Source organism: Neovison vison, chromosome X (genome assembly GCF_020171115.1).
Source record: "Neovison vison isolate M4711 chromosome X, ASM_NN_V1, whole genome shotgun sequence".
Lineage (NCBI taxonomy): Eukaryota > Metazoa > Chordata > Mammalia > Carnivora > Mustelidae > Neogale > Neogale vison.
The window spans coordinates 92290639-92305779 of NC_058105.1; the positions used below are offsets into that span (position 1 = coordinate 92290639).

Sequence of the window (15141 nt, forward strand, 5' to 3'; positions counted from 1 at the left end):
CCCCGCGTCGGGCTCTCTGCTCAGCGGGGAGCCTGCTTCTCCCTCTCTCTCTGCCTGCCTCTCTGCCTACTTGTGATTTCTCTCTCTCTGTCAAATAAATAAAATAAAAAAAAAAAAGAAAGAAAGAAACAATCCCTGGGCAATTCATAGTCAAATTCTTAAAAACCAAATAGAGACCTTTGAAAAGCGCCAGAGAAAAACAACAAAATACAAAGGATACACAACAAGAATGACAGCCAAGTTAAATATAAAGGACTAGACATTCCAAACAAAAAAGATGTCCAGAAAAGATTTAGAAAAGACCCAAAAATATACCATAAGAGATGCACTTTACATATAAACACACAAGAAGGTTGAAATAAAAGGATGAAAACGATACCATGCAAACAACTAAGCATTAGAAAGCTGAAGTGACCAGATTCAGATCAGATTAAGCAGGCTTCAAGGCAAAGATTATTACCAGGGATAAAAAAAAAATATTTCATAAAGAGCATCAGGACGTAACAGTAACAATAATAGAGCTTCAAAATACATGAAAAGACTGACAGAATTTAACACTGATACAACACTATTAACCTACATAATTTATTCCAATTTCACCAACTGTCCAAGAGATAATCCAAGATCCCATACTATGTTCAGGTTGCATGTCTCCTTATTCTCCTCCAATCTGGGACAGATCCTCTGTTTTTAATTTTCAGCACCTCGACACATAAAAAGTACTGGCTAGTTACTTTGAAGACTGTCCCTTGGAAATTAGTTAAGTACCACCTTGTGAGAGATAGTCATCTTTCCTCATTCATTGACTGAAATTCTCCATAAGTAAAAAAAAAGTGTCCCCTTTCTTCCATTTATTTGCCATTTATATTCACAATTTGTACTACCATAATTAAATGAATATAAATAAATTCAAATATAAATATGCAATATAAATTCATTTATATTCATTTTCTTAAAGTATTTATAATACAGAATTATTCATTTCAGTATGAGCTAAACATTTTATTCTATATCTTATATTTCATTATTATAATTGGTTTCTAAACTTGTAACAGAGTTGTTGATTAGAAACCCCATCCCCTCAAGCTGACTCAATGAGGTAATAATTTTGTTTGCTAAATTTCTACTTAGTACTTTTACACCAATATTTATTACTGATATTGGCCCATATATATTGCTTCCCTTCTGTACTATTTTTATCAGGTACACTTGCTTCAAACAGAGAAATGGGGAAAAACAATATTATGGTTCCTCAAAAAATTAAACGTAGAATTATCATAAAATTCCAGTAATTTCACTTCTAGTTACACATCAAAAGGAATTATAAGCAGGGATTCAAACAGATATTTGCACACTCATGTTCAATAGCCAAAAGGTGGAAGCCACACAAGTGTCCACCGACAGATGGATGGACAAACAAAATGTAGTGTGTACATACAACAATGAAATATTATTAAGCCTTAAAGAAGAGTTAAGTTCTCGGGGCACCTGGGTGGCTCAGTGGGTTAAAGCCTCTGCCTTCGGCTCAGGTCATGATCCCAGAGTCCTGGGATCAAGCCCCACATCGGGCTTTCTGCTCTGCGGGGAGCCTGCTTCCTCCTCTCTCTCTCTCTGCCTACTTGCGATCTCTGTCAAATAAATAAATAAAATCTTAAAAAAAAAAAAAAAGAGTTAAGTTCTCATACATGCTACAACATGTACAAACCTAAAGATAATATGCTAAATGAAATATGCCTGGCACAAAAAGACAATATGATTCCACCTACATGAGCTAGGTAAATTCACAGAAGCAGAATGTAGACTAGTTGATTGCCAGGGGCTGGGTGGAAGGAGGAATGAGAACTTATTGTTTAATGGGTTCAGTCTGGGATGATGAAAAAACTCTGCAGATGAATGGTAGTGATGGTTCCACAATGTGAATGTAATTAATGACACAATAAACTTAAAAATGGCTAAAATGGTAACATTTATGTCACATATATTTTACCATTTAAAGAAAGAAGATATGAAAGCACTGTGGTTTGTAGTTCGTTTTTAGAATCAGGGATTTTGTTTCCTTTATATTTTTGAAATATGCTACAGAATCATAAAGTGCAGAAAGGACTCTATTACCAAACACAAATGTCTCTCAAGTCAGATTAAAAGCTGCTAGCAACTTCCCCCCTTTTATAAAGAGAAAGGAGAGAGAGAGAGAAGTTTTTCGTTTCCATAGCTCTGGAACATGTATAAAGTATTAGAATTATTAGGTCTTTAAAGGCTTGGTAGAATTCCCCTGTAAAACCATCTGGCCATGGTGCTTTCTGTAGGGCATTACTTAATTTTCCCTATTTCTTTTATAGCAACTGACTTTTTATAATTTTCTAATGAGGTCAATTTTGCTAATCTGTATTTCCCTGGGAAGTAGTCCATGTCATTAAATTTTTAACTCATTTTCACAGAGGTCTGTTTAGTAGTCTCGTATTATAGCTCTAATTTCTTCTGTTTTCATGGTTACCTTATTTTGTGTGCTTTCTCTTTTATTCCCTTGATCAAGTTACCCAGTAGATTATCTATTCTTAATTTTTTCAGAGAACTAAAGTTTTGACCTATTAATTAGGTCTACTGTTTGCTTTCCTTCTCACATTATTAACTTCTTTTTTTAAAAAAAGTTTTCCTTACACTGATTTTTGTTTTAGTAACAGATTTCCTTGCATTGAATCATTCTTGACCCTACATATTCATGGCATACTTACTGCATCTTTAAATATCAACTGGAACTTCTCTTTCTTCAGAATTTTTGGATTTCTATAATGCACATAAGGGAAATCAATCTACAGTGTTTTGGTAATAAACTAATTTTGGACAGTTAGAAGGGAAGGTTCAAAATGAAAATAATGATTCTTATAAACAGTGTTATTCATGACATTATTTTAACTATCCCTCAAGGGAAAAATAATTAAATTAGTTACAGTGCATTTATGCAAAGAGACATAATACAGCTCTACATGCACTGATATGGAATCCAAAATATAATACTAACTTAATTTATGTAAGGTCAAGTGAGAACACACATAATTGGCTAATGTTTCAATAAAATTAAGAAAAATGAATATACATGCAAACACATAAATGGATTTGTTTATACATACATGGATTTCTCTGAAAAGATATGAAATGGGGAGGGGAAAGAAAAAGTCTGGGGAGGAGAATAGGCTGTTACAGAAAAGGAATGAGGAGGCTACTTCACTGTGTATTCTTTCAAGTACTTTCATTTTGGGTTATCTATTAAAAAATTAAGTAATGCTTTAATAAAAAATTAAAAGGGAAAATTCTGTATCTTTCATCTTTAAAGGCTAATTAAGAATTCAGATGGCAAACTGTTCAAGTTATTTCATTAAATTCAAGGAAAAGGCCAATTACTATTACTACTACTACTACTACTACTACTATTACAAAAAAGTGGTTCTAGAGTCTCAGTTAATAAATGGGAGAGGTAAATTAAATAACTGATAGAGGACTTCCCTCAAAGATGGCCGCAAAGTAGGAGGACCCTTGGCACAGCTCTTCCCATGAACAAATACGTAACTATCAAATCATCTTAAATGCCCCAGATATGAACCTGAAGAAATGGCAGAAAAAAACCACAACTAAAGGTACAGACAAGGTAACACTGAAGGCAGAAAAATGTGAAGATGTGGTTTAAGGGAGAAAACAGATAATGGCTGCTGCAGAGTGGGTATAGCTGTGGTCAGGAAGAAGGCTGAAAGAGTGAGAGGGGCACACGGGAATGCATAAGGAAAAATTTCCCCAATGCCACTGGCTTGGAAAATGAGAGGAGCTGAATTTCATGGTATCTTGCAACTGAGGGGCTTAAAGGAGTTTAAAGTATCAGTGGACTGCACTGGGCTGGGCTCTGGGAGAGTCCAGAGGTTATCGAGGCTGCTTTTGGAGAAAAGGTAGGCAAACAACCCAGAGACAGAGCAGGGAAACAATGATCTGAAGAGTGCCTGGGGAACACAACAGGGAGATCTACTCTTCTCAGAGCATGCCCATGAGACACAGCATTCTGGGGAGAGACATCTCTGGAAACAAGGCTTCTGGCTGGCACCATTTCACTCCCCTACCACTCAGGAAAAGAACAGAGCCACTACCAGCAGGAACCAGTGCAATTCAGATATTGGCTTCCTAAATAACTTAACACTCAGCCCCACCCTGCCCCACCTCCATTCTGGTGGAACTGCCCCTTCTCAGTCAGCTTACCTCAGTCCCAGCACCATGGATGCCTTCCCCAAAAGACCAAAACAAACCCCTCCCCACACCACAGGTCCCGACAAGAAAGTTCTGTAGGGTCTCAGTTCCAGTGGAGGTGATGACGGGTCTCATTTCACAAGCAAACCGGAGCACTAGTTAAAACTTGCCACATTCAGGCCAGGGACCAAAACTGCCCAGGACTGGCAAAAAGAATCTCTGCAGATAACTGGCCTGAAGGTTAGAGCAGCCAGAACGCAACAGCACAGTGCCTGTAGCACACACCAGAGACATTCCCTGAAGCACAAAACTCTGGGGCACTACATGTCCTCTCCTTCGTAAGGCCATTACTTTCAGGTGCAGGAGACATAACTGGCTTTTCTAATACAGAGAAGGCGGCACGGACTTAGACAAAATAAGACAGCAATTTATCCCAAATGAAAGAACAAGATAAGGACATGCATGGCCAGAGATGTAGGCAAAACTGATATAAGTAACAGAACTGATGGAGACCTTAAATCAGTGATCATAAAGATACTCACCTGAACTTGAGAAAGAATGGAAGACATCAGTGAGACCCCTACCACATAAATAAAGGACTTATAAAAGAATCGAAGATGCAGAGTACAGTAAGTGAGATTAGAAACATGCTTGATGCAATGAACAGCAGGCTGGAAGACATAAAGGAATGAATTAATGTCCGAAAAAAAAAAAGTAAAGCAAAGTGATGAAGCTGAACAAAAAAGAAAAAGAAGAATTATACAAAACAAGAACAGACTTAAGGAACTCAGGGACTCCATCAAACACAGTAACATTTGTATCATAGGAGTCCCAGAGAGAGAGAAAAGAGGGCAGAAAACTTATATGAAGAAATAACAGTTGAAAACTTCACCTTACCTGGGGAAGGAAACAGCTATCCAGATCCAGGAAGCACAGAGAAGTCCCATTAAAGTCAACAAAAGCAGACCCACACCAAAAAATGTAACTAAACTGACAAAGTGCAGTAATAAGGAAAAAAATTTAAAAGCAGCAAGACAAAAGAAGACAGTTACTTATAACAGAAAACCCATAAGGCTATCAGCTCATTTTTCAGCAGAAAACTCTCCAAGCCAAAAAGGACTGGTAGGATATATTCAAAGCACTGAGTAGGAAAAATGTGCAGTCAAGAATACTCATCTAGCAAGGCTAACGTTCAGAATAGAAGGAGAGATAAAGAGTTTCACAAACAAAAACTAAAAGAGTTTGTGACCACTAAGCCAGCCCAGCAAAAAATACTAAATGGGGACTCTGTGAGTGGAAAATAAAAACCAAAAGTTACAGTATGAAAGAAGGAAACACAAAAGCAGTAAAAATGAGTATTTCTGTTAAAAAAAAAATCAGTCAAAGAACACACAAAATAAAAGGATATAAAATAACAACATATACCTAAAACATGAGGAGAACAGGAGTAAAGAACAGGTTCAAACTTAAACAGCCAGCAGGTTAATAGACACTACTATAAGCAGATGATGTCATATACAAACCCAGCGGTAACTACAAATCAAATAATAGATATGCAAAGAACTAAGAGAAAAATCCAAATAAGTCACTAAATCACTAAAGAAAACCAGAAAACCATGAAAGAATCGTAAGGATCAGAGAAAATCTCTAGTAACAACCACAACACAAGTAATAAACTGGCAATAAACACATATCAATAATTACTCTGAATGCAAATAGAATAAATGGCCCAATCAAAAGACAAACGGTAACAGAATGGCTTAAAAAAACAAGATCTGGGGGCACCTGGGTGGCTCAGTGGTTTAAGCCTCTGCCTTCGGCTCAGGTCATGATCTCAGGGTCCTGGGATGGAGCCCCACGTCGGGCTCTCAGATCAGCAGGGAGCCTGCTTCCCCCTTCTCTCTCTCTGCCTGCCTCTCTGCCTACTTGTGATCTCTATCAAATAAATAAATAAAAAATCTATAAAAAAATCATTAAAAAAAAAAAAGATCTGTCTATATGCTGCCTAGAAGAAACTGATTTTAGACCTAAAGACACAGGCAGACTGAAAGTAAGGGGATGGAAAAACATTTATCATGCAAATGGTTGTCAAAAGAAAGCCTGCCTAGCAATACTTATATCAAATAAACTAGACTTTAAAACAAAGACTGTAATGAGAGGCAAAGAGAGACAATTTATAATAATAAAGGGGACAATCCAAAAAGAAAATAAATTATAAATATTTATGCACCCAACACGGGAGCACCCAAATACATAACACAATAATAAACAGAAAAGAACTAATCCAAAATAATACGATAATAGTAGGGGACTTAACACCACACTTATATCAATGACCAGATCAACTGAAGAGAAAAACAAAAAGGAAACCATGGTACAAGATGGATTTAACAGATACATTCCAAACCTTCCATCCTAAAACAGCAGAATACACATTCTTTTCAAGTGCACATGGGACATTTTCCAGAATAGATTACATATTATGCCACAAAACAGTACACAACAAAATCAAGAAGATCAAAATCATATCATACCCTTTTTCTGATCCTAACACTATCAAACTAGAAGTCAATCACGGGAAAAAATCTGCGAAGGCCAGCAATATACGGAGGTTAAATAACCTGATACTAAATAACGGATGGGTCAACCAGGAAATCAAAGAAATTAAAACAAAATGGAAGCAAATCAAAATAAAACACAAAGGTCCAAACCCCTTGGAATGCAGCAAAAGTGGGTTCTAAGAGGGAAGTATACAACAATACAGACCTACTTCATGAAGCAAGAAAAGTCTAAAACAACCTAACCTTATACCTAAATGACCTACAAAAAGAACCACAAATGAAGCCTGAAGCCAGTAGATGGAAGGAAATAATAAAGATAAGAGCAAAAATAAATGATACAGAAATGAAAAACACAACAAAAATCAATGAAACGAGGAGCTGGTTCTTGGGGAAAAAAAAAAAAAAAAAGATAAAATTAATACACCTCTACTCAGACTTACCAAAAAGAAAAGAAAAAGGACCCAAATAAAAACACAAATGAGGCAGGTAAAATAACAACCAACACCATAGAAATACAAACAATTTTAAGACTATTATGATGAAAAACTATATGCCAACAAACTGGACAACCTAGAAGAAATGGATAAATTCCTGGAAACATAAATTACCAAAACTAAAAACAGGAACAGAAAAAAAAGACTGATAACCAGCAAAGAAACAGAATAATCCAAAAACTCCCAAAAAACGAAAGTCCAGAACCAGATGGCTTTTATAGGTGAATTCTACCAAACATTTAAAGAGTTAATACCTATTCTCCTCAAACAATCCCCCACCCCCCAAAAAAATGAAAGAAAAGAAAAGGAAGGAAATCTTCCACATTCATTCTTATAAGGGCAGCATTACCCAGATACCAAAATCAGATGACGACACACACAAAAAACAGAAATACAGGCCGATATTTCCGATGAAAACAGATGCAAAAATCCTCAACAAAACACTAGCAAACCAAATTCAACAATACATTAAAAAAAAATCATTCACCAAGATCAAGTGGGATTTATTCCTGGGTTGGAAGGGTGGTTCAATATGTGCAAATCAATCAACGTGATAACATCAACTAACAAGAGAAAACGAAAGAACTACAGGATCACTTCAAAAGACACAGAAAAAGCATTCAATAAAGCACAACATCCACTCATGATTTAAAAAAAAAAAAAAACTCTAAAAAGCAGGTTTAGAGGAATACCTCAATATAACTAAGGCCATATGTGAAAAAAAAAAAAAAAAACAAAACCCCACACTTAATATCATACTAAACGGGGAAAAACTCAGAGCTTTATTTCTATAATTAGAATAAGACAGGTATGTCCACTCTCACCACTTTCATTCAACACAGACTGGAAGTCCTACTCACAGGAACCAGACAACAAAAACAAAGGTATCCCAATTGGCAAGGAAGAAGTCAAATGTTCGCTATTTGTAGATTACCAGATATATAGGAAACCTGAAAGAATCCACAAAAAAACTGCCAGAATTGATAAAAAAAAATCAGTAAAGTTATAGGATAAAAAGAATCAATGTACAGAAATCTGTTTCATTTCTATACAGCAAACAAATCATTTGAACAACGAAGCAGCAGAACGAGAAATTAAGGAATCAATCCCACTTACGACTGCACCAAAAGCAAGATACCTAGGTATAAACCTAACCAAAGAAGTGAAAGACCTGTACTATGGAAACTATAAAACAGCAATGAAAGAAACTGAAGATGACACAAAGAAATGGGAAGACATTCCATGCTCACTTACTGGAAGAACAAAAATTGTTAAAATGCCTACACCACCCAAAGCAATCCACACAATTAAAGCAATCCCTATCAAAATGCCAGCACCATTTTTACAGAGCTAGAACAAACAATCCTAACATTTGCATGGAACCACAAAAGACCCTGAATAACCAGAGCAACCTTGAAAAAGAAAAGCTAGGGCGCCTGGGTGGCTCAGTAAGTTAAGCCTCTGCCTTCAGTTCAGGTCATGATCTCAGGGTCCTGGGATCGAGCCCCACATCGGGCTCTCTGCTCAACAAGGGGCCTGCCCCCCCTTTCTCTCTGCCTGCCTCTCTGCCTGCTTGTGATATCTCTCTCTCTCTGTCAAATAAATAAATAAAATCTTAAAAAAAAAAAAAAAAGCAAAGAAAAGCTGAAGGCATCACAATTATAGACTTCAAGATATATTACAAAGCTGCAATAATCAAAACAGTATAGTACTGGCACAATAACAGACACACAGATCAATAGAACAGAACAGAACAGAAAACCCAGAAATGGACCAGTTACATGGCCAATTAATCTTCAACAAAGCAGGAAACAATAACCACTGGAAAAAAGACAGTCTCTTCAACAAATGGAACTGGGAAAACTGAACAACATGCAAAAAAGAAGGAACTAGGATCATTCTCTTTCATCATACACAAAAATAAACTCAAAGTGGATTAAAGACCTAAAAGTGAGATCTGAAACCATAAAAATCCTTGAAGAAAGCACAGGCAGTAATTTCTTTGACATCAGCCATAGCAACTTTTTTCTAGATAGGTCTTCTGACGCAAGGGAAAGAAAAGTAAAAATGAACTATTGGGACTGCAGCAAAACAAAAACCTCTGCACAGCAAAGAAAACAATCATCAAAACTATAAGGCAACCTACAGAATGGGAGAAGATATTTGCAAAGGACATATCTGGTAAAGGGTTAATATGCAAACTATACAAAGATCTTATACCATAACCACCCTAAACACAAATAATCCAATTAAAAAACGGGCAGAAGACATGAATAGAAACTTTTCCAATGAAGACATGTAAGGAGCCAAAAGACACACGAAAAGATGCTCGGCATCACTCATCATCAGGGAAATGCAAATCAAAACTACAGTATCACCTCAAACCTGTCAGAATGGCTAAAATCAGCAACACAAGAAACAACAGGTATTGGTAAGGATGTGGTTAAACAGGAAACCTCTTGTACTGGTGGCAGATATGCAAACTGGTGCAGACACTGGAAAACAGTATGGAAGTTCCTCAGGAAGTTAAAAATAGAACTACTCTATGATCTAGTAATTGCACTACTGGGTACTGACCCAAAGAATACTACTAATTCAAAGGGATACATGCACCCGTGTTTATATCAACATTGTCTATAATAGTCGAATTATCAAAACAGCCCAAGTGTTCATCAACTGATGAATGAAGCAGATGTGTGGTGTGTGTGTGTGTGTGTGTGTGTGTGTATATAAAATGGAATATTATTCAGCCATAAAAGAGACTTGCCATTTGCTATGATGTGGATGGAGCTAGAGAGTATTATGCTAAGTGAAATAAGTAAGTCAGAAAAAGCCAAACACCAGATGATTTCACTCATATGTGGAATTTAAGAAACAAAAGAGCAAAGGCAAACCAAGAAACAGACTTAACCTTAGAAAACAAACTGATAGTTACCAGAAGGAAGGTCGAGGGAATAGGCTAAATAGGTATGGGGATTAAGGAGTGCATCTGTTGTGATGGGCACTGGGTAATGAATGGGAAGTGTTGAATCACTATATCATACTCTGAAACTAGTATCACAGTGTATCCTGACTAACTGGAATTTAAATAAAAACATTAAAAAATAACTGATATAACTTTCCAAGAATAATTCTTAATATATTTACTTGGACAGATGACGTTATACGGAGGAACAAAATTAACTTTATTTAGAGATGGTATGATAATATACACAGAAACCTGAGAATCTGATTTTTAGATCTAGTAAGAACAGATGTGTGAGAGATGGCAACCCATTAAAATTATCTAAACCTAAACAGAAGTACCATATCATCCAGCAATTCCACTTGTCTGTATATTTTCAAAGGAAACAAAACCGTATCTGAAAACAGATCTCAAAACCACATCTCAAAGAGATATCTGTATTCCCATGTGCAATGCAGCATTACAGACAACAGCGAAGGTATGGAAACAACGTTTAAGAATCTGTCAAAAGATGGATCAAGAAAAGTGCGCCTGGGTGGCTCAGTTGGTTAAGCATCTGCATTTGGGTCAGTTCATGATCCTGGGGTCCTGGGACTGGACCCCATGTCTAGCTCTCTGCTCAGTGAGGAGTCTCCTTCTCCATGCCCTTTCCCCTTCTTGTACTCCCTCTCTCTCTCAAATAAATAAAATCTTAAAAAAAAAAAAAGACATATCAAGAAAATGTGATATATAAATATAATGGACTAGTATTTCAGCCTTAAAAAAGGAAATCCTGTCATATACAACAACATGGATAAACGTGGAAGGCATTATGCTACGTGAATTAAGCCAGACAGAGAAAGACAAACAGTGTTTGGTATCATATATGTGTAGGATCTCATGGTGAGAGGGCATATATGAGGTGATGGGTTTGTTAATTAACTTGATGGGAGAAAACCTTTCACTATATGTATGTATATCAAATCACACACTGTGCAGTTTATCTTACAATTTTATTTGTCAATTACACTTCAATAAAGCTGAAAAATAACCCAAGCCAGATTTATGATGAAATTTAACCAAAAAAATTTTAAAGAAACAAACAAAAAAAATACCCTACACTTCCATTTCTACAATAGGCCTCCTTTTTGTCTTTCAAACATAAATTCAGTACCACAAAGCCACTACAGTTGGCAACACCTCTTTATTAGAATGACCCAGCAACACACATGAACTCCACTCCATCAGCACTCCATCAGCCCCAACTGACTTTTATCACTGGCTCCTTCTCTCCACTCAGGACTCAGCCCAAGTAACTCTTATTCAGAGAGGCCTACCTTAATCACTCCTGTTAAAATAAGTATTCCCTCACTTTTGTCTTAATCATGGTCTTCCTGTTTAATCCTATGAAGGTAATGTGGGGACAGGGCCCTCAGGGTTTATAAAGCGATAGTAAATTATTTCTACATTTATTAACAGAAGACTTTCTATATAAAGAAACTTTCACTGAACTATTTGGTTACCTAGCAGTAGCCACTAACCATGAATGACTACTTAAATTTACATTTTAAAATTCTATATTTATAAATATAGTCATATAAATCAGCTGTAAGTAACATTCTATAGCTAGGTAGAGAGGGAGGCATTTTTGCTTTTCTTAAATTTTCACCTGAAAATGAAAACCCTTGTTGTAAGTACTGGAATAGGGATTTTTCAATCTTTTCATATGCTTACAGTATCATCTTTTGTCATCTAATAATTATATACTCTGCCATAAATTCTGTTCTCATCATTTTGTTTTGTTTAATCTTAACAGGAACTAAAATTTACCAAATGAATGAATCAATGGAGGGAGGGTCCTGTCCCCACAGTACCTTCACAAGATTAAAAGATCAATACCAACAACTTCTCATCAGAAACAATGAAAGCCAGAAGACAATGAAATATAAATTTCAAAGTGATGAAATAATAAAACAGAATTCCATGACCAGCAAAAACTCTCATTAAAAATAAAGGTGAGGGGCGCCTGGGTGGCTCAGTGGGTTAAAGCCTCTGCCTTCGGCTCAGGTCATGATCCCAGGGTCCTAGGATCGAGCCCTGCATCGTGCTCTCTGCTCAGCGGGGAGCCGACTTCCTCCTCTCTCTGCCTACTTGTGGTCTCTATCTGTCAAATAAATAAATAAATTCTTAAAAATAAATAAATAAATAAACAAATAAAGGTGAGAGGGCACCTGGGTGGCTCAACTGGTTAAGCATCTGCCTTCAACTCACGTCATGATCCCAGGGTCCTGGGACAGCATCCCACCTCAGACTCTGCTTCTCCCTCTGCCTCTGCCTCTCTATGTCTCATAAACAAATAAATAAAATCTTTAAAAAAATAAATAAAGGGGCACCTGGGTGGCTCAGTGGGTTAAAGCCTCTGCCTTCGGCTCGGGTCATGATCCCAGGGTCCTGGGATCGAGGCCCGCATCAGGGTCTCTGCTTAGCAGGGAGCCTGCTTCCTCCTCTCTCTCTCTCTTTCTGCCTGCCTCTCTGCCTACTTGTGATTTCTGTCAAATAAATAAAATCTTTAAAATAAATAAATAAATAAATAAAGGTGAGAATGGGGCGCCTGGGTGGCTCAGTCAGTTAAGCATCCAACTCTTTGTTTTGGCTCAGATCGTGATCTCAGGGTCATGAAATCAAGCCCTATGTCCAACTCCACACTAGGCCTGGAGCCTGCTTCAGATTCCTCTTTCTCCCCCTTGAACTCTATCCCCCCTCAAAAAACTAAATAAAAAAGTAAAAACTAAAAGTGAGAAAACTTCTGCTTCAGCTAGTAACAGACCAGTAATCTCACTAAGAACTAGAAAATTTTAGGGGAAAAAGAAAATCAGAACTTCTCATTTTGAAGGCAGCAGAGAGCACTGAAGTAGAAACAGAAGGAGCGAAGTCTCCACGGAAAGAACAACTCTGGAGAGGGAGTTGAGTTCTGTAGCCTCTTTAACCTTGGTGCCTTTGCTGATTTGGCAAAAATCAGCAGTTGGCAAGAGGTTAGGATTAACACTGGCAGGTGAAGACTCCGATCCACAAGGTAATGAATTCTCACATGCATCTTCTCAAGGTGGATAAAATCCCTAGATTAGTAGGGTATCCAAACCTGAGTGTGCATAAAGTCTTAGTGGGCACACACCCATGTGTGTTTTGGGGGGGAAGGAGAGCAGATGAAGTGTCCAGGAATCCTGGCACCACTGGTACCACTCATGGTAGCCCTGAAACTAAACACACCTTACAAAAATAGATGTACAAATTTAACAGTATTTTTCCCCAAAAAGTAGTTATAAAATTTATATTTGGGGTAAACTCTATTTTACTCTCATACCAACTTATAACGGCTTTTCCATCCCACTGCCAAGAATAAATTTCTATGTGTTACACCTTTTATCACACAACTTAGCAAAATCTTCCATACACAAAACCAAAATGTTCTAAAATTAAACTGAAAAGGTTTTTTCAAGTACAGCAAACAAAAAAGGACTGAGATCAAGAGGTGACTCTACTATGCCTTTCAAATGGTGACACATGGAAGGAATATTTTAATCTTAAGGAAAAGTAAAACTAAAACAATGCATTATAACAACTATCCATGAATGTTCTGCAAAGAAAACTAGGCATTCTACATCAAGAGTTAGGAGAAATCTTAAATATAGTCATTAAAGGCTGCAGATACTTCAGGTTTGGAGACAAAACATATCAAATGAAACTTCCTAATATACAGCAAGTACTGTTTCACTACGTAAAATCTTGATCACATTTAATGCATATAAAATATGTGAAGGAGATAATGCCCAGAATCCCATTAAATTGTATGTATGTCTGACTTCACTTACAATGATATGGGTGATCACTTTTAAGTAAGGTAAGTTAAAACACTTACCTGGGTTTCATATAAGTGGGCAATGTGAAACTGAACTGCAAAGATGATGGAAAAAAAATCAATACCAATATAATAGTGTTTGGGGTAAATTAAGTAATAATATAAAATGTCAAACATAAGCACAATCTACACTATAGAGATTAAATAATGAGACATAACTTTTATTTTTAATAAAACAATATACAAGCAAACACACTAAAGAACATGAACATAAGACGCCACATATGCCACATGTATTCACTGTTGGTCACTATCAAATTTTGTCAGTATAAGTATTAAAATTTACATTAAAATCTATAGCAAGTGACTATACTCCTTACAAAGTTCAAAACTGCAAGATGAAGCAAACAGAGAAAACTCCTATAATCTATGCATTTCAAAACACGGTATTTAAACACTGAGTTCCAAGTCAGTAATATAGTAAAGTCAATATTTGATTTAAAAAAAAAAATATATATATATATATAAACCAAAGAAAGCCTCTAATTCCTTATACCACATTTCATAACAACATTTATAAAGAAGTCATGAAGCAGGATGATGCTCATAATATCACACAGAGGAAATGAGTTGTTGCATTTCTTTATCAGTTCTTCAGAATTATTTAAAAAAAAAAAAAAAGCCAAAAACCACTTAAAAGGCAAGAAAAGTAACAGTCCCAAGATGAACAAATATGTCTGGAAAATCAAGTAAGAATATAGTTCAGCTTTTGTTTGCAGCTATCCTTGATACTGCATCACCAAAGTATGAATGATTCAACAAAAGCCAACAATGAACCAGGAATCAAAACTGGATTCTAGCTACTTCAATACTGTAAGTTTCATTCTTCAATGACAACTCTTTTTTTTTTTTTAATGTTCTATCTACCTGGATTTCATAGCTGGATTTCAGGAGTCTGGGAGCCTTTCAAATTTATATGCAAAAATGTTTGTGTGGATCCTTGAAAAAAGTTCCACAGGACTACCATCAAGTATTCACTGCTGGATGCACCATGAACTA

At 36.4% G+C, this 15141-nt stretch overlaps 1 protein-coding gene across 6 annotated transcripts in view; it reads right to left on the reverse strand.

The window, feature by feature from the left end:
• The window catches only part of KDM6A (lysine demethylase 6A), a 204510-nt gene that overhangs the window by 65109 nt on the left and 124260 nt on the right, over window positions 1–15141 (reverse strand). For all 6 annotated transcript variants that reach the window (XM_044235737.1, XM_044235739.1, XM_044235738.1 and 3 more), the window contains exon 8: window positions 14143–14177. In XM_044235737.1, coding sequence (XP_044091672.1) covers window positions 14143–14177 — 35 coding nt within the window. The remainder of the gene's footprint in view (window positions 1–14142; window positions 14178–15141) is intronic.